Below are 25695 nucleotides of genomic sequence, written 5' to 3' on the forward strand. Positions count from 1 at the left end.
GGGCAGAGGTGCAGGAACAAATTGTATAATGGGGATGCTGAGAGCCATTGAATCAAACTATAAATGCTTTATAGGACAGAAACCACTTCAAGCGGGGGGTGGGGGTGTGCAGCTCCCCCAGAACCTCTAGTTCCAGTACCTATGCCTCTGCATCTTTTATCTAGCAAATCCTTAGTCTAAGATTGCTCAGGGAGACCACATGGCTTAAAATGGTGAGCCTAGGCTTTCACTCTCCCTTTGTGCACCTGCTCTGTGACACAAAGGAACTTCAGAGCTTCACCTGCCAGACAGAGCTTTGACTCCCACAATTCCCTTAATGACTCTGGGTGCAATTACTGCATGGCATCTTCAATTCTTTCTTTGGGAAGTTTCATCCTGAGTGCTTATACAGCAATGACTCATAACAATACTTAGCACTATACAGTACATTCTCAAAGAACAGTTATAACATTTACTAATTAATCCACAGAACACTACAGTGAGTTACAGCAGGAGAAACTGAATATTGCATCTCCTGCATACCACTGAATGGATACAGGTACAGAGTGTTGCACGTTAAGCCTTGCTCATTGTCCCACACCAAAAAAAAGGCATATGTACATCTTGAATAGAGCTTCCTATAACCAGGAAAGGGAGAAGAATAGAAAACTCCAAAAAGTCCACTAATTTACTTGGGAAGTTACTATGACATAGATTTGTATGTTTGTTTCATTATTAACGTCAATTGATATTTATTTTCAAAAGTTAAAGACTTTGGCAAAAGATTCCAACTAGCAACCTCAGTCTTTGGTTCTGATTCTGGTCTCACTTCAGTGTAAATCATAATTGGGCTTCAGGGTTTTTTAATTTCAGGGTTTTATTAATTTCATTTTTCAGGATTTACTGCTACCAATGTTGGAGTTTTATGTAGTTGTCCAAAATTCAGGGGTTTTCAGGTCTCTCTCTTTGTATATACTGTAATGAATAATGTATATTGTATATGTTACTCATTATAGTAATATATACTGTAACAAGTAATCTCTTAGTAATGTTACCTAGTGCATTTTAATGTACTAATGTTTCAAACAGCACTATGTTAAAATGCACTAGGGAACGTTTAGTGAGCACCAGCAAGCTCTACATGGACCAGTTAATGCACAACCCCATTAGTGTGCTTTAGAAATCACACCCCCATAATCCACATTACTACTCTATGCAGACAAACCTTTGGTTACAAGTAACCATCTCCAGTGTTTTTCTGGTGTTTATTAGATAAACACTAAGTGTGTGGGAATGTTTTATTAGTGTTTATCATTTAAAACCTAAAATCAGAAGCCCTGATCATGAATTAACTGCACTGAAGTCAGCAGAGTTGAACAGAACAAGCTCAACACCAGGCTCAAAGAGTAAAATCTGTAAATAGCCTCCATTTTTGTGTGCATGCAAAATTATATCTGATGCAATGTATTTACACTCTGCTGCGAAAGATTTTTCTATTATGGGGATCTACACAGACACTCTCAGTTGTATCTGGGCTCTGCAACACATAGGGGACACACTATGCAGTATTTGCATTGCACTACTGTTAAGATGTCAGTGTGGGGCCACTTACTCTCCCAAGTATATTGCACACCAAGGACTAAATTCTGCTGCTGTGTCTGTGATACCCCATTGATTTCCATTAGCTTGTACAGGTGTAATCAAGAATACAACTTAGCCCCTACATTACTACTGCTATGTCTAATTATTACGCAAGATATGGAGCCATTGAAGTGAAATTAGTAAATTTCTTCTCTTTCCATCCTCTATATTTCTATCATTGACGTTGTTGCTGTTATTTTCTGAAGCACTATGAAAACATGCCATCTCCTTGGTAATAAGAAAGGAAAATCAACAGGAACACAGAGTACATACCAAGTAGGAGAGAAGGAGTCTTAGGCAGCAGAAGTCAGTTTCAAAATGGCTACCTTAGGGAGCAAAGGGCTGTGGTTCTGCCAGATTTAAAGGGTCAGTCACAAAAAAGGCATGATGGGGAAACAAAATCCTTTAAGGGCATAACCCTGAAGTGGCAGAGAATAGCCAGGACCAGACAGTCACAAAGAAGAGTGGCCCAGATCCAAAAAGGGACTTAGGCACTGCAACACCCAGCATAGTAGCACCTAATTTTTAGGTGCCTAGAAACTCACAGGCATAAACTGTGATCCACAAAGCCTGAATTAGGTGCCCTGACTCCCTATACAGTGAATGGAGAATGACAGGTGCCTTAGCATGTGATCCACAAAAGCCAGTATGCAAAGCAGGGAACCACCTAAACTAGCCAATGAGAGATACCAAGAAGAAGAGTGTTTTCTAAGCCCCCTCCTCTTGTATGGTGATAGGTGCCTAAGTCTAGACTGCATGGTGGTGCCTATCTCTGCTGCAATCCGCAACCAGGAACCCTTCTCCTGCAGCCAGATGGCCTAGGACCTAAGCCATTTCTGGTGAGAATTAGTTAGGCACCTGCTTCACTCCATGCAACGCAGCCAAAGGAGAAAGTGGTGCTGTGTACCCTGTAATTTTTAGTCCAGTGGTTAGAGCACTCACCTGGGAGATGGGCAACCCAGGTTCGATTCCCCAGGCTGCTGGAGGAGGAGAAAGGATTTGAACGGGAGAGGTCCTCCCATCTCTCAGGAGCATGCTCAAACCACTGAGCTATGGGCTATTCTGATGCAGCCCTCTCTCCCCTTGAAGCTGTTCCACTGAGGTTAAATAAAGAGTCATTGCGCCAGAGAAAGCGATCAAGTTGAGAGTGATTCTATAATCCAGTGGTTATGTTACCAGGGTGGAAGACCCAGCATCCAGCCCATCTGCTCCAGAGAATGTGCTAGCCCAAACTTAGATTTCTCTCCGTAGATGCATAGATTATAAAACCAAAAGGGATCATTGTGATCATCTGATCTGACCTCCTGTATAATAGAGACCTTAAGGCTAAATAGTTTTACACAGTTACATTTGTTTAAACATTAGTATATTAATATATTGTGTCTTGTATGTGTTGAACTATTCAACAATTATTATAATCCTTATACTTGTTTCAGAGAAAAATATCTACTTTAATTAATACACCATTAACTAAATGTTTAATAGTGTATTAGACTGAATCATATAATAACATGGGTTAGGTTTCTGTTTAAAATAAATATACCTTTGGATACTGGCAATTATGAAAACGAGAGCCACAGATGTCTGCAGAATAAATTATAAAAAATGTGGGCATTAATCAACATTTAGGGGGTTTATTGGTGACTAAATTATTTTCAATTTTCAATCGATAATGTTAACAAATTAAACTTGTTAAGCTGGCTAAAGGCCTGAAGTGAAAGGGAGGACATTACTCATTGTTTCCCCCCAAAATAAAGGTCATGTATTAAATGGGTTCAAAAGTCTAAAACTGACAAGGCTCAATTCTGCCCTTGGATGCATCCCAGCAACCTCTGTGATTTAGTTCACATGATATGAAAGATATTTCTGGTGGCTCTATAAGAAAATGAGTGCATCTCAAAAGGATTGTTTCCTTCCTTAAGAGAAGCCTAAACCCAGCTGAAATTTCCTGTAGAAGAATCCTCATCATGAACAATATCTGGCTTAATGCCTAAGCGTGCTAATTCTTGCTCATGGAACCAAAGATCCTGGGTTCAAAACTCCACAGGAAGCCCTTATTTCAGATGTGAAAACTTTAGTATTCCTAAATTAGGAGTCATGGGTGAAATTTTATGGCCTGCGTTATACTGGTGATTAGACTAGATGATCAGAACAGTCCTTTTTCAATTAAACCCTGTTCAGTTAGAAAATTCCTGTTCAGTTCTATTACTAGGTGACATTTTTAGGAAGGATGCTGCTGCACTTTTTATGCTAAGTTTCATGATGCACCCAAAGCTAGCATGTGATTGATGGAAACAAAAAAGCTGGTGACAGCCAATGCCTCCGCACCTCATATAAATGCATAAATAATCCATTATATGTGAACTTGTCAGCTGCAGGAGAGACAAAAATTAAAAAACTACCCCACAAAAATGATCAGGCAGATCTTTGCATGGAAGGCAAGGACAGGACACATAGGATAAGTCTACCCTGTGATAAAATACCCACAGCACTAAGTCTCAGAGCCTCAGTCAGCTGACTCATGCTCACAGGGCTCAAAACAGCAGTGTAGCTGTTCAAGCTCAGCCTGGACCTCAGGCTCTGAGACCCTCCCACCTTGTGTGGTCTGAGAGCCTGGGCTCCAGCCCTATCCCAAACATCTACACTGCAATTTTATAGCCCCACAGCCTGAACCCTGTGAGCCCAAGTTAGCTGACCTGGACCAGCTGTGGCTGGGCCAAGGCTCTTTTATTGCAGTGTAGATGTACCCAGAGACTCTGATCTCGTCATCGGTATAGAAAAAGTTAAAAACTATGCCTGAGTGAAGGGTTTACAACAAATGTGTCCTCTCATGGCAAGAATTACAGAGAAAATGAGAACTAAGGTGGAAAATGATTGCTTCTCAGGAAAGAGGAAATATCAGAAGCTTCAACTGCATAGGAAACTGGCCCCGTTACTTTTATATATATTTATTTAGACTTATAACAAAAAACAATTATGCTATCTTTCTAGGCGCATGCTGTAACAAATCTTGTAAAAGTAAACCAACCACAAATCTTGAATTCCCCTTGCCCATTCCCATCAGAATTAATAAACATCATCTCCCTCCTTGGATTTACTTACACCTTCCCTGATCTAGACAGGTGAATGAGAGAGCACTCACTAGCTCATAGGCAACCTAGTTTTTGCTCGTGGTGGGTGTTTGGCGAGTGCGGGTCAGCCACTTCCTATCATGGATGGTCAGCAGGCTGATTATAACTTTTTTAAACAGATCATAAACAACTGATCTTTCTAAACATGAGCCCATTGACTCAAGAGAGCAAAATGTTTAATATAAGAAGTCTTTTATTTGTGGAAGTGTTTCTGCTTCAGTCATTTCCTCATTGCAGCTCCAAATAATTCACTCCAATAAGACATTTGTTCCAGGTCAAGGCCTCCCTAGTAAAACTACTATGATCTCTTAAAAGAAAAAAACAATCCAGTGTGAAATCTGGGAGGAGCTTTCTGAGCAAGACTTGGCATATCATTTCCCCTGGTGTGCTTTGTTTTATTAAACATTATACTATGAAACATATACTGTAAGTGGATAGTTTCACCCATCTCTGTTATATTGCCTTATCAACCAATGGGAGATTGTTCAAATCTTGTACACATCAAAAAGAATTGTGTAAGTTAATATGACAGTGCTGCTGAATTTTGTTCCCTTATTAAGCTTAGACCCTGGTACTTTTCTCTTTGCTTGGTATTTGCAGGTGGTAAATTGAGGCCCTGGTCCTGCAAACACTTACATATGTGCTTAACTTTAAGCATGTGCATGAGCAGTCCCCTTAATACCATTTTACACCTCACTTATGGTTTCAGTGATTTATGTTTAAAGCTAAACATGTGCAAGAGTGTTTGTAGATTTGGTGCCGTGGTTGCAAAACAGAGAATGTTGGCTCCAATTCATTGTATAGTAAGCCTAGGTGACTGACTCAGCTTTGTGGATCTTTGTGGACCTTATGTCCTCAATTAAATACAGAGATTATGACCACAAGGCTGAATGCAGACTCCTCCTATCTGAAGGTTCATGGAAATCAATGGAATATGACACAGGCAGGGCCATCCCTAGTGGGGTGCGGGGCCCGGGGCATAGGCACAGAGATTCTATCTACCAGGGGAGAGGGGGGGGCTCCCCCTTGCTCTGTCCAGGCCCTTCCCCCAAGGCCCCACCCCACCTCTTTCCACCCTGCCTTTTCCTGTCCCCACTCCACCCCACCTCTTCCCCACTGAGTTCCCCCTCACTCCCCTGAGCGCGCTGCACCCTCGCTCCTCTCCCCTCCCACCCAGCATCTCCAGATGCTACGAAACAGCTGATCGGCGATAGGCACTGGAAGGGAGGGGGAGGCGCTAATCGGTGGGGCGTGCTGGGGGTAGGGGGAGATTGATAAGGGGGCTCCTCCTTGCCCCCCCACCTGCCCCCTGCCTCACTTTTTGCCCACATCCTCACGAAGCACGGGGCCCAGGGTAGTGGCCCCAATTTGCCATATCCTAGAGACGGCTCTGGACACCGGTATAAAGGCCTGCATGTGCACAGCCTCTGAGCCCATGTCATACTGTCCGTTTTTAAGCAGATTTCCCCTTTAGCATCCATAAGCAGTTCTGCTTCAGTTAAAAAAGAGGGTATTACAATAGGGTCCCATGATTCAAAAATGTCTTCTATAACTTTGGCTTCCAAAGAATAGGGGGAAAAGAACTCAACATACCCAGAAATCTACCCAATTTGAAATGTACAACTTGAAAAGTTTGGGTACGGGTCTCAGAGCACTAAGTAATGTTCCAAATTGACGTGCAAGCCAAAAACATACAAAGAAAAATATCTAATGCAAGTAACGATCATGTTCCTCTAACTTAAGAGCTGGTAACAATTATTTTCTTGCTTTAAAAAAATGCTTCCAGGAAGAAACATTTTATGAACAGGTCCATTCAGCCAAAACACAATTTATTTATGATCAGATTGTTAGTTCATGCTTAGGTCAACGTAGACACCATTTTGACTACAGAAGTGTTGCTAGGATTGAGTGTCACTTACAGCAGTACAACATCTCTTCTGTAATGCTTTTCAACACACTTTAACCTTCCAATTCTGTATTTCTTTTTTAAAATATTTTTATTTGTAACTCAAAAAGAAACAACATAGAATAATTGTGTGTGTGTGTGTGTGACACTCCTAGAAGTGAAAGGTACTGCCACAAAGGTACTGCACCTGTCCCTTAAGGTAAATTGTATATTAAGTAATAATAAAAAAACAACATGTATTAGGGATAAACAGATTCCCTGACCAGGAAGTTCATTAATATTTTGAATCAGGAAACAGATTGGACTATTTGCCGATTGGCTTAAGAACAGCCATACTGGATCAGACCAAAGATCCATCTATCCTGTATCTAGTATCTTCTGACAGTGGCCAGTGCCAAGTGCCCCAGAGGGGATGAACAGAACTGGTAATCATCGAGTGATTCATTCCCTGTCACCCATTCCCGGTCACCCATTCCCAGCTTCTGGCAAACAGAGGTTAGGGACACCATTCCTGCTCATCCTGGCTAATAGCCATTGATGGACCTATCCTCCATGAACTTATCTAGTTCTTTTTAACCTTGAACACCTGATCACTGGAGAGGGGAGGAAAGAGACTTCTCAAACTGCCAATCATGGATCACAAAGCGTCTGCAGAGCCTTTCTTCCTGATGTGTGGAAGGGAGCATTTCGAAAACCACTTATTTTGATGTTGGAGAATTTAGGAACGGAGGTGGGCCATAGGGCTTTCTTGTGTGAAGTAGCCTGCAGAATGAAAGAGCTAGAGGTACTCTACAGGTAAATTGTGTACTTTAATCTTACAGGGCACACAGATACTCTGGTAAGGGAAGCTACAGAGAGATCAAAAAAAGAAAAGGAGGACTTGTGGCACCTTACAGACTAACCAATTTATTTGAGCATGAGCTTTCGTGAGCTACAGCTCACTTCAGCGGATGCATACCGTGATCAACGTAGACACCGTTTTGACAATAAAGTCCCATTTGCACATTGATAGGTGACTTCTATTTATAGCAGGGGTGGGTTCAAAGAAATAGGCCCAAGGGGCAATGAGCACAGAGGAGTGAGGGAAGAGTCAATAGTAGCCCTAAGAGGGGCGGGGGGGGGAGTAGTGGTGAATAGCTTTGTTTTCCCAATTCTACCTGATGCACAACTGTCTTTCACTCCCCTTTCTTCCCTGTTACGTCCAGTGAGCTGTAGCTCACGAAAGCTTATGCTCAAATAAATTGGTTAGTCTCTAAGGTGCCACAAGTCCTCCTTTTCTTTTCTTTCCTATTACCTTTGCCCCCCTTCCTGCCTCTCCCCTACCAATCTCCCGCCTCAAATTCCCCTACCTGTATGGCCCACGGAGGAGTTCTGGGACTGTGCTAGATACCCCTGGGGCTCTGAGCCCCCAGGCCGGCCCCTCCGCGCTCTTTCGGTCTCTTCTTTCTCTCCAGTGGTGACTGCACAAGGAAAGGGGGGGCGGGGAGCGAAAAGAAGGGCCGAGGGAGCAGCTCTACCAGCGTCCATGCTCCCACCGCCAGGGGAGACAGGAGGGGGAGCGGCGAGACCGCAGGGCAGCGGCAGCTGAAGCAGAAACCTCGCCCCAGGGTGTGGGCGAGCGACTTCCACGAGCCCTGCCACAGATCAGCCTCAGGGCCCTTCCCGCTCACACCAGGCCGGGAGAATCCGCCTCTCCTGCTCGGGCCGCTCCTGTCCTGAAGGGGAAACCCGAGCGTGCAGCGCTCCTCTCGGGTCCTTCCCTGCAGCCCGGGCGGCCGGACCCAAGAAAAGAGAATCGGCCCCCCAGCTGTTCGCAACAGCTGTGTGTCGGCTCCTGCGGCCAAGCGGGCCAATAGGCGGAGAAGGGCCCGCCCCATCCCCGCCCCTGGTGCGGGAGGCGGAGGATCCCAGGGTGCCCCGGCTTTTAGGGGAAAGCAAACAGGGAAAAGCCACTCCGTTGTTAGCGTCCGGGCCCTGCATTTCTCTCCAGTAGCTGCTGCTGCCTCCGCCAGCCTGGACACGCTCCATCCTCCTCTTCTAACACCTACCTCAAAACTGCTGGAGGCTGCGGGGCGCCCTCCCTGGGAGGCGGAGGCGGCGGCAGCGGCGGATTGGTTTGCAAAAGGGAACGCAGTGTAATTGCAAAAGGGGTTTGACTCCGGAATAAGTCCCCCTCCCACCACGTGTAAACGCACCCAGGCGCACACTACTCTCCCCGTTTGTTTGCCTAGGGCTGTCCGGCTGGCAGGGCCAGCGAAAGGCGCGGAAGATGCACACGACTCAGAAGGACACCACTTACACCAAGATCTTTGTCGGGGGCCTGCCTTATCACACTACCGACTCCAGCCTGCGCAAGTACTTCGAGGTGTTCGGCGAGATCGAGGAAGCCGTGGTCATCACCGACAGGCAGACCGGCAAGTCCCGGGGATACGGATTTGTAAGTCGTGGGGGGGTTTCTTTGGGGGATCGTTTTTATCGCTGCTGCTCCGTGGCTACTTTGCATCATTTTTAGCTTGGGTCCGCTTCGTGGGTGGGAGGGATCCAACCGCTTTCTGGGGAAACTAAAACAAGCTGGGAAGCCAGCGTTGTATCCCCTGTGGAGGTGGGAAGACAGGTGTAGCCTGAGAAGTGCCTGAAGCCGGAGAGAAACTTCTTGTGAGGCAAAGGCCAGCATGCTGCGGCAGGGTAGATTCAGAGGGCAGCCCTAGATAAAGTGCTTGTCTGATTGGGGGGAAAGGGTACTTTGTTTTGAGGAGTTATTTAATTTTTTTGAGGGAGGGGGGAAAGAATGAGGAATCCCTGATGGAGGGGATTTGGATCGTGGTTTGTACATGAAAAGTTACATGCAGATTTCTGGCAACAAATTAGGCTAGCTGGTTGTTTACTGATATGACTTAGAAGTTTTATCTGTGGTAGTACAGGGGGCTCCTATACATGTACACGCCCCTAGCATTATACTGCAGCAAACTAGAAGCTTAAAATAACCTGATTTCTGTGTCTGTTTACCAATTAAACACAGAACAAAGGAAAGGAAGGGTATTTTTTGTACTTCAATGAGTTTTAAGCTAAAGAACTCAGGTTCCTTTATTTCTGAATGAGAGCATTCACAAGGGGATGTAATGTGCTTTAACTAATGCATTTTAACTTCTTGGGCCTTTTGTTAATTTGTGTTAAAGATCCTCAGTGTCTTCATGTAAACAAACCCCATTTATCTTAATTATTCAAGCAAGCCCATTAGTTTTGTATCAAAAACATCTAGGGAGATGAGGCTTCATATTTTTTGTACTGTCTTGGGGGGTGGGGAGAAGCTGGTTGTTTTAGTGAAAAGGTGAATTCTGCTGCTTTTTCAATGGAAAAAGTGGTTTAATTCATAGCACTGTATATTGTTAAGGTCACCATGGCTGACAGAGCTGCTGCTGAAAGGGCTTGCAAAGATCCCAATCCTATCATTGATGGCAGGAAAGCCAACGTGAACCTGGCATACCTGGGAGCAAAACCAAGGATAATGCAACCAGGTGAGGAATGTCTCTTTCTCTCTTTTCTCCCTCCCCTGCCCTTCAACAAAGTTTCTGAGAAGAACAAAACTTCAGTCTGAGTTAAAGTTTTTTTTTTTAAAAAAAGTCCCTCTCAGGCAATGCCACGACTTTCCTTGGAGTATAGTTCGTGTGTGTGTGTGTTTATGAAAGCATTTTTACAGATAGCCAAAAAGTTATGGATTACATACAACATTAAAACTAAAGGTGTGCGTGTGTACTGTACATAGAGGAATATATGTCCCCTTTTGAGAAATTTCCTCGATACAGAATTTCCGTTTTGTTGGACCCTATATTATGAATGAAATGACAAACATTTACAGTATAATTGAGGTGAAAGATTATTGCTAGGATACAGAACTTCTAGATGTGCCCAGTCTTATTAACACAGTCAGTCTCTTAATGGGAACTTCTAAAACACATGGAATCTATTGCACTGAATGAAAAAAGGAATGGATTTATCACAAGGCCAGATCTGATCCAAAACTCACTCACTGATTTCATGCCCTGTTCAATACCACAGCTTCACAGCAAAATAAATGGGAATATAGTAGCGCATTAATGTTCATATTTTAAAGGGTCCAGACTGTGAACCCCTTACTGACATTGATGGGCTGTTAGTCATATGAGTAGACCCATTAACTTCAGTGGGAATACTCAGGTGACTAAGTACTCACATAGGTGACTATGTGAGTAGTCAGTCACCTGAGTATTCCCACTGAAGTTAACGGGTCTACTCGTGTGACTAAGGGGCTTGGAATCAGGCCCAGTATGAATATTTCAGGAAGTAAGAAGTCAGTGTATATTACAGTATGAGTAATTCTACCCTTCCGTTTGCATGCATGGCTCCCAATGAAGTCTGTAGAAACCACATATATTCACCCAGTTACAATCCAGTTTATAATTCTTAGGCTTTAGAGTTAAGGACTAGACTTTGCTGCTAGAGAACGTTTGCTTTTAAATAACAGTTGAGTGAAATTCTCCTTGTTGTTGCCAAATAAGTTGTCTTTTTGAAAATTGGCAAGAGTCAAGATCACGTTCCTCCGGTTTAGATTGTAAAAAAAAATTATCCAAAACACCCTTTCTGTAACCTGTGGTTCTTCGCTCTTTTGAACATCTTTACTAGTGCTTGTTAGTGAAGGTTACTGTGTGTATAGCATAAATAAGCAGCTGATGGAATGCTCATATAGAGAATGTGATGTGTTTTGTTGGTAGGTTTTGCCTTTGGTGTTCAGCATCTTCATCCAGCTCTCATACAGAGGCCTTTTGGGTAAGTCTATAAAACAGGTCCACAAACAAAGTATAACCTTGGGTGGCCTCTCACAGTACTGTCACTGACTTTATAATGTTGCCATTCAAATTTCCAGACTTAAAAACATCTACCTTGTAAATATGTTCTCTTTGGTAATGCTTTAAAGACCATAGCTGAGTCGAGTTGTCTATACGAAGTATGCAGCCGTCCCAACCCAAGCGGATCAGACTCATACCACCCTCTGATAAAACAAAGTGGTATGACTTTATACAAGACCGCTGTGCCCCCCATTTATTTATTTTTTTCCCAGCTTGACTCAATGTTATTTATCTCTTTCTAATCTGACAGGGATCGTTTACAGTTAAGATAACTGATCAGAAGGATATGATGATAAGAGGTGGAATAGTTCTGTTTGGAATTAAACACTGTAACCAGTACACTCAAACACAAACAAGCTAAAATGGTGATTAACGATGCATGTATGTTTTTTCATATAGTCAATAGACATCCGTGTGCTTTTTTTATTTTTTACAGAAATGAAGTGGTGTTGATAGCTAAACTGTGTGCTTTTATTTAATTGAAAGAGCTGTAGTGAAAGTTTTTTGGGGTCTCTTAATTTTGTTTTTGTTGTTGAGGAGTGTTGACTTTGCCATGGGGAGCAAAGGGACTTTTTTTTTCTTGCTTTCAAGCTGTAGCCTGTGACTTCTTTTTTTTAACCATATTTGTATTTTGTATTGAGTGCTAAATTGTGTGACATCTTGATTTTTTTTTTATATAAAGAAAATCAACATATTGCTTGCATGTTTATAGTTCTTGGTTTTGTTCCTTGAGAGGGGTATGAAGGGGTGTGGAGCTCTTTTGTTTAACATTGTGCTTCCACTTGGGCTTTCTAATTCCAGTCTTTAACTTCTCTATCAGACTTTAATATGTAGTGCATTTCCTTTTAAAAAAAAATACAAGTATATTATTCCTAAGTACTTCTAACACTTGCTTTTTATAGACCTAAAATTAGGAGGTGAAATCTGCTTAAATTTTCTGTCCTGTACCACCTCACTAATTCACACTGACTGGGTCACTGCAAAATAATGAATTTTGCTAATTAATAAATAAGCTAACAAAGCAGGAGAATGCATCAAAGGATGTACTTTGTTCAATTACTTGACAAGTGTAGATTTAAGATACTGTACATTGGTATTATGAAATGGCAGTAGCTGCTCCATAGTTAAAGTTGAAGCTAGCTTTTCATTCAAAGTTGATCGTTTTCCTTTTGGAAAAGTTGTGGGGATGGGAAATCCATCTTCCAGAAACTTCACATACAACATCTCATCTCACAGTAGAGTGGTTTAGTGGTTGTCTGGGAAGCATGGTAATAATCAGGAAACTAGTTTTGAAAATGTACCTGAAGCTCACTTATGATTTTTTATTTATTTTATTTTATTGCTTCCTATAATATTCCCAAATATATCGTGCTGGCTTTGTTGAAGGGAAGTATCTCTTAATATTCTTGGAGAAATGGTGGGGAAACTGAAAAGAATATATGATAATAATTTGATACTCACACTAGGGAAGGGGTTACCTGGAAGGCCATGAAAGCAGGGTTACAAAGAGGAGCTGGTGGAATGCAAAGGGTGCAGCTGTGAGGAAAAGAGGAAGTTCTTGCCTAGCATAGCAAGAAAGGAGGAACGGGGACTATGTACTACTTAAGGGATTTAATAAAAATGGATTCTCTTCTCCAATCCATCAGCCTTTTCTGGTTCTAACACACTGTATATCAATCTGAGTTAGGGACATACTTTGCAAAAAGGGGTGGTATGTGTTTTAAACTGGTAGAATCCAGTATTCATTTTTATCCTTGTTCCCTGCACCTTTTCTGTTACCTCCAGTTACAAGAGATTATACAATCTAACTTCATGTTCAAGAGATGCACTTCCAAGAATCTCCCACTAAACTCTTATTTTGATCTATGCATATATTTTAGGGGATAAAGTTAAGGCTGGGGAGAGCAGTGAAAACTGAGTGGAGTGATAGAGAGTGATGACTGGTTTCAGAGTAGTAGCCGTGTTAGTCTGTATTCGCAAAAAGAAATGGAGTACTTGTGGCACCTTAGAGACTAACCAATTTATTTGTGCATAAGCTTTCGTGAGCTACAGCTCACTTCATCGGATGCATAAAGTGGAAAATACAGTGAGAGTGATGACTATGACAAAGGGGAACAGGCTAGGTTGTGTAAGGGCTCATTTTTCAGACATTTTAATGTTTGGGTCTGCTAAAAAGGACAGAATTTTTCTGTAAAGAGTAATATTTTGAGGTGAGAGCAGGGCTCCACTGAAACATACTTTGAGTTTCAATTTTTTCTGTGACTACTAGTAAGTGTACTTCCGTATGCTATGTAAAAGTAAGTAATATGGAACATCAGAACTGTGCTCTGCTAGTAAAAGGGAAGAGTGCCATTTTTGTGTGGATTAAATAGCAGAGTGCCATTTTTGCATGTGGATTAATTAGCAAAGTGCAAATTAGTGAGGTTCTACTTTGCTCTTGTCAGCAGTGCTCTGTCACAGTTCCACCTTTCAGACAAAATGCAGTTACTTTCAGCATCACATTACATCAGATTTAGTGGGAGAACATACTTAATTCTGAGTATGGTACCTCCATGGCTTTACTCTAGCTAAGAGAAGCGTGATTAGTTCCTGTTAATAAAACACTTGTAGTTCTGGTTTCTGTTTTCTATGCTATAGAGGTTAATTCTCCCACCCAGGTAACATTTCCTGATCTCACCCCCTCTTTACATCCAGAATCTCACTTACTATATGTGTGAGACCTGGCATGCTGAATCTGACCACAATCATAGAAATGTGGGGCAGGAAGGGACCTTGAAGAGTTCAGTGTTGGTTACTTATCCCACTGTGACTCATAAAAATATAGCTTTATATTGAAACACCAAATGCTGCTATTGAATTAATGCATTTTTTTTAAAGATCTTTATTTTGTTCCCATTGAGGTAACATCAGTGGAAAATTACGTGCATGAAGGGAGAGGTGGACATAGGATATGAACAGTTAGATCTTTTTCCCTGTTTGTGTAAGGACTGATCCTGAAGTAAATGGAAACGTTTCCACCGACTTCAATGAGAGCCGAATTAGGTCCCAAAAGGACAAACTAGCCAACGAATGGTTAGCTGATATCAAACCCTGGCTAAGTCACCTCTAAGTTTTACAAAATCCTTATAATTGATTTTAAGGGATGGAGGGAAGAGTTCTGACCTCAGCTGATAATTAAAAGATCAGGCAGCTGATAATTTTGAAACAGTTGTGGAATGAAACTGCCGTGGTCAAAGAAAACTGAATGTATATATTTTTCAATATCCTGCAGAAGGCATTGAGCACAAACTTAACCCCCAAAACATGCTTGATTTAATTTTTAGTGTGTATACATAACTCTTGTTCTGGTATTGAACTTTGAATTAAATCTGCTAGTTAACTGTACTTACAAAGAACAGATGAAGCAATGCAAGATCCAGAACAGAAGGAACAGGTCTCATGGAGAGTCCAGTAACTACTTGTTCAAGAATTCAATGGTATCACAATTGTTCTGTCCATTAATACTGAATTCCTATGTATTGCAGCTATTCCAGATCAGCCTAGGCTGTCTTTTTGTTTCCATTGTATTTTGTATGCATAACATTTACAATAATATATTTGGCAGTTTACTGTTATTTATACAGCTACTATAGTATTAAACCTAATCAACATTCTAACTTTGCAAAAGTATTCTTACAGCTTAGGTTAATGAAAATCTTAAGTCTTATGGCAAGAGCATTTGTATACACCAAAATTACTTGGTGCTAAACATTGCGTCTTTTTTTTTTTCTCTTTAAGGCAGTAGCTTGAGGCAATAAACTTATGTACTACAAAATGGAAAAAATTTCCTTGCCATAAGACCGTTGTATAATTAAAATATTGTCCCAATATTATAATATCTATTATAAAATAATACACTTTATAATAACCTGACTGTTTTATTAAGGTGTCCCAGCACAATGGGAAACTGAGGTCAAAAGATTAAAGAGCAGTGTTTCGGTGTCATTGAGATGTACGCATGCTTGCCTTTGCAGTAGATAGACGTTTACTTTGGCCTTATAAAGTCATTTTACTCTGCTTGAAACCCTTGCCTCATGACCGATGGATCAAAAATAGCCCCACTGCAGCTTACACTGTCAATCACCACATCTGAAATGGCATGATGGTGGGGGCCTGCACAGGGTTCATGTATAATGCAGACTAAAATGCTGTTGTAAAGGGATAGTTTCGTAATTCACCACCTGTTTTGTTTCTTGGCTTAAAGGAAACAAGTCACAAGGGTTTAAGTGGGAGCATGTGTATCTTTCAATCTAGCTTTTTAAAAAGAAATTAAGTACATGTACAAGTGTTCTAAGAAATCCTCGGTAACGTCATTTGTGTTCGCATAGAGAAAGAGCTAGAAATGTAGTATGTCTTACTGTCTTCTTACTGTTTAAAGTAATATTTAAGCCATAATTACTGCTGCCCATTTGCTTCTACGTGGATGTTAAACTGTCTGTTGGATGTTAAATGGACTCTCTGTATCAGGGTTTAGGAAAGACCCTTGAAAAATTATTTAAACTAATAATCAAGCTACCATGTAAATTACATTTTAATTAATTTATAATCCTTTTAAAGTAGCGTGTCAGAAGTAAAAACTATGCTATGATTGTTTTTATATTCTGGTTGGTATCTAATACCAGATACTGTGTGTTTCCCTTTTGAATGGAGAGCTAAGATAGTAACATGATTAAGGGGCCAGTGTCATCTTTAAAATGTTGTAAACATTTTTTTATTAATTAGTTGCAAAAATCCAGTTTCACTACTTTTTGTCATTTGTTGCTCTAATTTTCTGCAGTCATCTCAGACAATGGAAAATGAAATAACTCAATTGTGTTAAGTTATTACAGCTGCAGTGTTTAGTTTACAAACTTTGCAGGGAGGAATGTTTAGTTACTGGGTTTGTCTGAGTTTAACTGTCTTTAAGTTTTTATAATTTAAAAGGCCAATCAGATTTAATGCTTTGTTTTTTATAATTTTTTTAAATCTTGGGATGAATTTAGTTGAGTGTCCCATTTAATTGAACTGTTGACAGCTGGAAGTAATACTGTTTGTTTTTTTTATTTTCAAAAAAACTGTCTGGCTCTTAAAGCTGGAGGAAGAGGACAAATGGTAGTGCTGCAATTTTCCATCTATGTTTATAATGTAAATATCATGCTAAAAGGCTGGAGTTGTCTTTGGACTCAGCCGGAAAGGGAAATTTTTAACTTTCGTGCAAAGTCTAAGGCTCTGATCCTGCACTGGGAGCTGCAAAAGCAGACTTTTTATGGCTGTGTAGAGCCCCACTGACTTCAGTCTACTCATGGATCCAGTTGCAGGATTGGGGGATTAAATGTATAATGAACATGGTATTACTCTACTCTAAAGAATGTCTTTAATATTACACGATACAATGGAATGGTGGGATTACTTTGTATGCAGATCTGTGTGATGTGAGAGGATTACTACTGTTATCAAAAGTAGTTCAATCATAGGCTAGTAAGTTAAGGAAGCAAAGTTCTCTGATTTGGAGGAGGAAATGAGAAAGTGTATCTATTGACTTGTTCAAACAGTTATTTAATGAGCCATAAACTTGTTTTTGCTTTTGTTAAACACCAGATCTATTTAGATTTAATCCTACCCCCATCTCCCAAAACTCTATGCTGTATGTCTTGCATAGAAATAAACAAGCTGGCACAAAACAGGACATCAGTGGCCTGATTGTCAAACAGGTTTGACCCTTGTGTCCTTATGACCTTTACAAAAGTGTGATGCACATGTACTTAGGAATCACTGTTATGAATTTTAATAGCATCTATGTAGCTTCTCCTCAATGGCCTCTTGTGACCAAGTGAGCTGCACTATAGTTCGTTTGGAAAGTGTGATTCGTGCTGTGTTTACCACACTTGTGAACTTTTAAACTCCTTTGTCGCCTGTGTTTTTTTAATTTTTAATAAGGGTGACTGAGGTTGCAGAGAAATTAATGTGTGCTGAGTCTGCATAGCAATCTAAGTAGGGTTGCCACAATGCAATTTTTTTTTTACAAGAAGATTGGGGGGTGAGAGGGGAAGAGTGATGGGCTACAGAATTGACCAACTAAAAAACCTGTTTAGCTGCATTATCTACTACTGGCAAACTGATTACAGTGGCTATACTGTCAAATTGCATAGTTGTTATAATAAAACCAGTCTTCATAACACAGAATTTTACTAATAGTCAATGAAGTTAGTGAGAATTAGGGCAACAAAATCACTTACAGATTATTTTAAAAATGCACAATCCAAGCTTGCATCTGGAATAAACAAATTTAACTTCTTTACAGATGTCTTAAACTGACATCCCAAATACTGGCCCTTCTAAAGATTTTTAAAGTGAACACGTTTGACGTTGCTTGATGGTGTTCTGTGTAATGCTATTAAGTCATCTCCTAATGCTGGGCTTTTGAGCAATGCATCTCTTTGTGCTATTGAAATGATACATTGGTGTATTAAATAAATTTAGCTATTGTGGCAACCCTATGCTCATAACAACAACTAAATTGAGTTTGTTTTAGTTCTGAATATGGAAATAGTACTTAAAATTCGTAAGTTTTCCTCTAACTTTGTTTTCCATCTTTCAACAGGATACCTGCTCATTATGTCTATCCACAGGCTTTTGTGCAGCCAGGAGTTGTAATTCCACATGTCCAACCTACAGCAGCTGCTGCCTCCACCACGCCTTACATTGATTACACTGGAGCGGCATATGCACAATACTCAGCTGCGGCAGCTGCTGCTGCCGCTGCTGCCTATGACCAGTACCCGTATGCAGCATCCCCAGCTGCTGCAGGATATGTCACTGCTGGGGGTTATGGCTATGCAGTCCAGCAACCACTCACTGCTGCAGCACCTGGGACAGCTGCTGCAGCCTTTGGTCAGTACCAGCCACAACAGCTACAGACAGACCGCATGCAATAGCAGATGGACTTCTGAAGAAAGATAGATCTCTTTCTTTCTCTTCCTTTTTTCCAGCCTTCCAATATAAGTAGTTAATAAAAGACAATTAACATTTAACTAAGCAGCTTTAAGAAAAGCTATGCTACTGCAAAGTTAAAGATTTTTTTATTCCACTGTCTTCATACAGCATGCATCCAAATCATGTTGCTATTAGGGAAGGGGTGGGGTGGGGGTACCAGTTTCAGGTATCAATTGAGAAGAAACAATCTATAATGTACTGTCATGAAAGAATGGCAGGAGTAACAATGGGACTTTATATTTAAAAAAAAAATTAAACGTGTATTTTTTACAATATCAGGGAAGCAAACTGCCTTTTACAAGTGAGAAAATATTTGAAAAAGTTAAACCAGGGAAAAAAAATCAGTGAGCAATATGTAGCCTGTATCAAGTTTAAGTTTTTTGAAACAATGTGTAAAGCACTGATTGTCATTTCTAGTTTTCACCATGGCCTATAGAACTTGTTTTAGTGAGAAAATATTTTCTCACTATCTCATTAATGGGCATCGAACAATCTGAGGAACATGGCCGGTTGATAAAATGGTGGACAGGCACCAAAGTTATTTTCTTATCTGTCCTCTGGATGAGTGGAACTATGGAGCAAGTGATGTGGAATTAATGGGTGCAACAGCTGTAGAGACAATCAATAACACAGACAGTTCTGGAAAGAACACATCACTTGTGCTCGTTTGATGAGCTTGTCACTTTCTAATCCCTCTCTCCATCCTGTTTCACTTTTGGGAAACTTTAACTGCTCGTGTCAGCTATTCTGATTCTGAAATAGGATCAGCCCTTTACTACAACAGCCTTCTCTTTCTATTTATTGCATCTGTTCATGGTTTGTGAATAAAGGCAGAAAGAAGCTTGCTGAATTTAAACCTTTAAGAACTGTTTTAAGGGAACTTCTTTTTTTTCCTTTTTTTGAAACTTTGTACAATTTTAGTATCTATTTCAGAATATTTAAAAATATTTATTAGAGAACATACAGTACGAGACAACTTTTGTTACTGAGATTGCAGTTCTTCAAGGGTTAATGGTATGTGATTTATACTGTGCCTTAATTGTAATGCTATTTAAAAAAGAAATATTTATTTTGAAAGTTTTACTATGCTGCGCTCTAAAGAAAGCAACTTTAGATGTGACACTGTAAAATTATGTATTCATCTCATGGCATAAATTATTTAGCAGGTTTAGATGTAGCATATTAAATATTAACCTAATCAATTAAAGAGGTTGACTTGGATTTATTTAAATTCAGTATGTGCACTGTATGAGGGTACTCTTAAATTAACACTTTTTAGGTTTTTACATTAAGTACTGCTAATTCCATGCTTGTCCCTCTTAAGTACTTTTTCATGTAGGCCTCTCAAATACATTAGTACAGATTTCCCCCCCACACACACAACTGTATGTAGACTATTTTTTCATTTGCTTGAGAATGCTGCTTTACATTGTCCTGTGAAACTGCAATACTTGCTATTTTTATTCTTGACCTAATTGGAATTTAATATTTTACACTGTATTGGATTTTTTTATACTTGAACAATTTCATACAAGGGAAGACAGGATAGCATTTTTATGGACTTTATCCAATGTCACTGGATTTATTTTAAGTATTCTGAATACTAGCCAGTGTTATATAATGTAGACATGACTCCTGTGCTATTTATTCAGTATGTATATTGCTTTATAACATTTCAGATCTTCTAATCTATTCACTTGTATTAAATATAATAAAAAATATTGTTGCATCCAGTCTATTTACGTTTGTGCTCAACCAGGAGTGGAGCTCTTCTAACTGTATTTAGAAGCCTTGACTTGTTTGTAAAATTCCTGGACTGTGGGGAGAACAAGGTGTCGCATATAATGGTTTCAGAGCTGCAGACTAATGTAAATGGAGCACTGTCAAATTATATTGAGCAAATCATAAAATACAGAGATGATGTAGGGTAGAAAATACACTCTTCAGATGGACAGTTATTAAACATTTAGTGCAAGGGAACATTTGAGAGAGGGGGCTGTTTTTTGTTTTGTTTTGTTTTGTTTTTTTGCTTTCCCAACATTACAAATGGAAGCTTTGGAGAGTTCAGTGGTTAGAGTTAGTTCATGCTCTCTGGCAGAGCTCTTCAGTCTGTTCATGATCAGCCCAAGTTGCTAATGACCAAAAGCAGCTGTCGTCCAACAACTAAAAGAGGAGCCTCATATGAAATGAATGGCAGCCAATGCTTAGTGAACAAGTTATCCATGTCCTGAAAATCACTACTATAATTGATGCTAATTGCTAAGATTGCCATGAAAAATGACAGAGATGAAGGTTTGAGCATGGAGACTGACCTGCTCTCTCATTCCTAGATATGGTCTCCTCTGCACACTGGATTACTTAAGTGGAGTGGTATAGAGAACACTTCCTCTATTGCTATGTCTGCTGCATCAGTTCTGTGGGTGAAAGTTGCTCCCATACAGAGGGTCAACACAAGGTGTATGTGCCCTGTTGGAGTCTTATTCTGAGGGCACGAGTTGGACTTCAGTGGTGCTGATCTGCTACTCTGGAGTAAATTTCACGTTGGGTGTATATAGGACTTAATTCTCCAGGACTGCTGCACTCATGTTCACAAGCATCCCATTTCCCTTCTAAGCAAATAATGAACTGCTCGTAGCCCAGTATGGGCAGGAGAGAATGGTGCTGAACTGCCTCCTGTGGGATCACCTGAGATTCATGGGCTCAGGGAGAAAAGTCTCCTTTGCTTCTTCCTTGGGGATATATAAACACCCAGTAGAAGAATGAGTCAGAAATTTATAGTTTAAACTCACTCACTTCTTTCCTACATGTGTTAGGCCCCTGGCAGAAAATGAGGGCCTAAATTCAGACATGGGATTGGCTAGGCTCAGAAATACCAATTCCTCCCAGAATGCAAGAAGAACAGTGCCACACTTCCTGAAGCCCAGTGGCACACTAGCCTTCCCTGATGCTGCACTGGGTCTGCTCCTTAGGCCACCATGTAACATGATGCAAGGGAGTTGGGGAGCAAGGGGAAAAAGTCATAGGTCCTACCTCTGTTCTTCCTGCTGTTGAGGTGATGTGAACCCCTGTGTGGGATATGAAGAGGGGACACACTGCACTCCAGGGATTGCTTTGTGACAGGCCATTGCATGAGTTATGTAACGGTAGAGAAAAGATTGTTGTTGAAGACCCTTTTAAATGTAAATCACTCTGGTGCTACAGCTAAAATAACCTAGTCAAGAAATACAAACATTAAGGTTCCCACAGCAAAGTTAACTCAGGGTGTGTTGCATGGACAGTATCTTCCATTTTTTATTCTTCTTAGTGTAGTATATTTTTATACTGTAAAATGTGTACATTTGCTGACCCACTACACATGCAATATGACCTTGATAATATTGTTATTGGGACCTCAACTTCAGAATGTCTCTTTTTTTTTTTTAAACTGTGCAACCTAAACCATTGCATTAACACAGATTTGTGCATTTAGTTGAGAGACAATAACTATGCAACTAGCAATAAGTTATGAACAGTACAGTTCTGGAGCCTTACATTTTCATCCATCCCATAAATGATTTTACACAGTAGGGTAAGTAACATTGAGTTTGAGTGTATGTATGTTTAGTTTTTGCTTTTTAAACACCCTTCCTGGAGAACAGATAGAATCTTAAAATCCAGAGCTTTGAAGTACTATATGGATGAATTAACATTGCTAGAGGAATTGTAATTTCTTCATTTACTGATATTTGTATGTTGACATTTACAAGCTTAACTTGGTGTTAACATAGCTTTCTATATTTAATTTTCTTGTTTGGTTTTAAAGTGAAAGAAAGGAAAATACCCTGCTAGCCCTGTGGTATAGTGCGACTATTTAACCTTCGCTACTATCTCAATATTTATACACTAGCTGGGCTGACGTAGAGTTGCACAAAACACAATTGTGCAACTTCATAGTACTGCTTGCAATTACACAGTTAAAAACAAATACATTTTATGTTGCACCTGCATAAAAATACATTTTTAAAGATCTACAAACTATTAAATTTATTTCCGAAATGTTGAAGTTCAGGCTCCTTTTCAGTTATTTGTACACAAGTAAACATCTAAACAACATTTTCAAAGCAGAAAGTATCCATTTTTTTTCTGTTCATGTAACTCAAAAGCACGTAAGTGAAATTTCCTCAGACTTACAATAAAACAACCTCTGGGCAACGTCTAAGCATATAACGTTTTAGCTTTCAGGGAATTTTTGATGAAGTAACGAATGAATGAAAACTGGGAATTGTGATATAAGTTGAGTTCCAACTTTAAGTGTAGCATTAGCTCCTGTGAATGTAAGAATGAGGAGACTAGGATAATATAAGAAATGGAAAAATATTCTTCTTTTAAGGAATTCAGATTCATTAAACAACACATATCAGTATTGTACAGCATCTGTGTGATAGGTTGGATATCAAGAAGACTATTACAAGATACAAGTTTGGAAAGTGTGCATCCAGATATATTGCTGAAAACATTAGGGGGTTGCTGAATGATTGAGCTTGGTTCTTAGGGTAACGGCGGTGAAATGATCACAATCTGTCATGCTAGTGCTGGTAGAAGTCTTGCTTTCAAATTAGTATCTCAGTTGGCAGTAAGAATCCAAGGAGCATGTGTGCTGTATTGGCATGAACTGTGTGACAGGCTGACAATAGCCTGGATAAACTTTTATTGAATTAGGTTGAATACCTTTGGGTCCACTGTATTAAAAATGCAATTGTGTGTGTGTGTTATTGTAGACTTGTATACAACTCCTCTAGGAGGAAGGGGATAATGATGCAATTCTTCTAGTTATCAGACCCTTTGAAGCCCCTGTATTGGTTCATATACTAATTCCAACTGGATTCTCCAGGGACCAAAGGATAGAGAAAATGTTTTTTTGGATAAATAGCCTGGTTTTAAACATGCTCCTGGCCTCCTTCCTGATCCAGTAAACGGACAAGACCTCTAATCCACAGAAGGACCCAATCCTTAGGGAAGGGTTAGAAGGACAGGGCTAACAAGACCCCATAAGACTGCATGCTTGTTCTGAGCTGAACCTGTGATGAATCTGAAACCACAAGGAAACTCCTTGGGTGGGGTTTGAAGGACTGCTCCTCTCAATGCCCATCATGTTAGGGTTGGGGTGATCTCTGGTAAGCTCGTTGGCATGTATATACATTCTTTTATTGTTTTTAATGTTTTCTCCTTAGTGCTTTTACCTTAAGAATAAAATAGGCTTGCATAAAAAGAGCTGTCTGGTCACGATAACTGTGGGCAGTCACACTGTTTACCGTCTCTGAAGAGAAAGGAAGCAGGCCTGCTTGGGCAGTCTGTCTCTGATGGGAATAACACAGTGAAGACAGGGAACTGTTCAGCCTGGAGATACCCCAGTTAGAAGGAAGAGAGACCTGTGTTTTCACCCCAGAGAGGTGGCTGCCAGGGGAGCCAGAAGCCTGAGAGCAGGTGCTGTTGCTGGACCCCCGAGGGGAAATACAGGTGCAGTAGCCCTGACCTATGACAAACTGGAACTAAGACAATATCTTGGCGTAAGCAGCAAGTGCAGACTCCTTTAAAGGCATATACAAGTTTTCACTGTGAGCTCAGTGTGTACTACAATGAAATGCTCACAGAGACAAATTACATAGACCCCTCCCCCCAAAAAGCTCAGTCTAAAGCTGAGGAGAACAAGAATTGATCAGGTTTAATGTTAAATGGTAAGAAAAAAATTGAAATACAGCGCAGAGTGATCAAAGCAACCAGAAATATACAGAGTATCAGTCCTTCACAATGATAGGAGCTCAGTTCTGAAAAAATAGTTGTTTTCAATCGATTCGGCCAAAACCCATGGAGTTGGGCCCATGTCTTATTTAATTTATTTATTTTGCTTGTTTGAAATAAAGAACAAAGCTTAATTCAACACAGAGCACATAGAGGTGAAAGGCTAAGGAAACAGGGTTAATTGCTACAAGGACTGCTATATCCAATGTCACCAATTTGTTCAGCCCCTTTTGGTTTTACTTTAGAACTATACTGGGCTTAGTAGTTTGTGCCTTTGTAAAGGTGGGGACTCTCTGTTGTGTGCTCGGTTCTGCAGCACCGCGTGAGAGAGCTGCAGCAGTGGTTCATTTGCTTTCCATTTCAGAATCGGTGAAGCAGTTGGGTTAAAACAAGAAAAATCCTGATTCCTTCATCTGAAATTGAACTGAGCAGCCTTGTGAAGTCTGAAAATGTTTAGATAACAATTCCTTCCTCCCACCCTCCCTCCATTATGTACTGTCTTCTGCACTTCCATATGCCATCTGAGGCCAGAACCGGAAGCGCTGAATAGGAAATCTTAGCATTTTATACAGGAGTAGGAGTTCATCTTTAACACCCTGTACACTCGTTATCCTATCACATTGATTTTCACACTGTGGGGTGTGCCCCCATGTGAGGAGCAATCAGATTATCGGGGGGAGGGGTGGCGAGAACCTCAGTGATTACGAATTTTTTTCTTGTTTTTGAAAATATTGTTGATAAAATAAGAATTCGTCTCACTATCTGAATCTCCTTCTGCTACTGCCAGGCTAGAAGAGCTAGGAGGAGGGAGATATGAGGAGCAAGGGGGTGTGGCCTTTTCCTGCACAAAGGGGTATTCCAGTTTGCTAGTCTCTCCAAAGGCTGATGTGCATGCACTCCCTTGTGAGGCTCTTGTGCATGTGTGCATGGGATTGCATCAAGGCCAGAGGAGCCTATGGCCTGTGCGTGATTCTGGGTTGTTCCCAGGGCCAGGAGCACGAGGATAGGAGTGCAATCTGTCTGGCTGTGTCCTGCCAGAACTGTCCACCCAGAGCGCGTCCCAGGAAGGAACGTTCACAGGCCAGGGAGCAGCGGGGCACACCGGCCGAGATGGGCTCCCAGTCCCTCAAAATTTTGAGAAATACTGTTTCTTACTAGGGTGGGAAGGGCACGTGAGAGATGAATCTGCAAAGTGTGTGTGGAGGGGGGCACAGCAAGAAATATTTGAGAACTTCTGATCTATCGTAGGATTCTTAATAGTGCCCTTCCCTGCAGTATCTAAGTGCATTACTTAGTATTCACAACACCCCTGTGAAACAGGCAGTTATCCTTCTTTATGGAGAGGAAAGCTGATAAGGAGACTCAC

General features: G+C 40.6%; 1 protein-coding gene across 2 annotated transcripts; it reads left to right on the top strand.

Annotated features, from left to right (window-relative positions):
* The first annotated feature begins 8225 nt into the window (after window positions 1-8225).
* Window positions 8226-19874, top strand: RBM24 (RNA binding motif protein 24). 2 transcript variants are annotated; one of them, XR_012157327.1, is made up of 5 exons: window positions 8232-9094; window positions 10049-10172; window positions 11406-11460; window positions 11791-11905; window positions 18160-18234. XR_012157327.1 is itself a non-coding variant. In XM_073331988.1 (4 exons), exons 1-4 carry the CDS (start codon window positions 8927-8929, stop codon window positions 18491-18493), a joined length of 681 nt encoding a protein of 226 aa, XP_073188089.1. In that variant the 5' UTR covers window positions 8226-8926; the 3' UTR covers window positions 18494-19874. The 2 variants fall into 2 exon arrangements, 1 of the variants encoding a protein (XP_073188089.1); XM_073331988.1 differs by lacking the exon at window positions 11791-11905 and having other exon boundaries at window positions 8226-9094; window positions 18160-19874.
* The last annotated feature ends 5821 nt before the right edge of the window (window positions 19875-25695 follow it).

The sequence above is a fragment of the Lepidochelys kempii genome, chromosome 2 (assembly GCF_965140265.1).
Source record: "Lepidochelys kempii isolate rLepKem1 chromosome 2, rLepKem1.hap2, whole genome shotgun sequence".
Taxonomy (NCBI): Eukaryota; Metazoa; Chordata; order Testudines; family Cheloniidae; genus Lepidochelys; species Lepidochelys kempii.

Coding starts and splice junctions, on each gene's coding strand:
- RBM24 (XM_073331988.1), top strand. CDS start 8,927: ATGCACACGACTCAGAAGGACACCACTTACACCAAGATCTTTGTCGGG. Junction 9,095..10,048: donor AGTCCCGGGGATACGGATTT/GTAAGTCGTGGG, acceptor TATATTGTTAAG/GTCACCATGGCTGACAGAGC. Junction 10,173..11,405: donor ACCAAGGATAATGCAACCAG/GTGAGGAATGTC, acceptor TTTTGTTGGTAG/GTTTTGCCTTTGGTGTTCAG.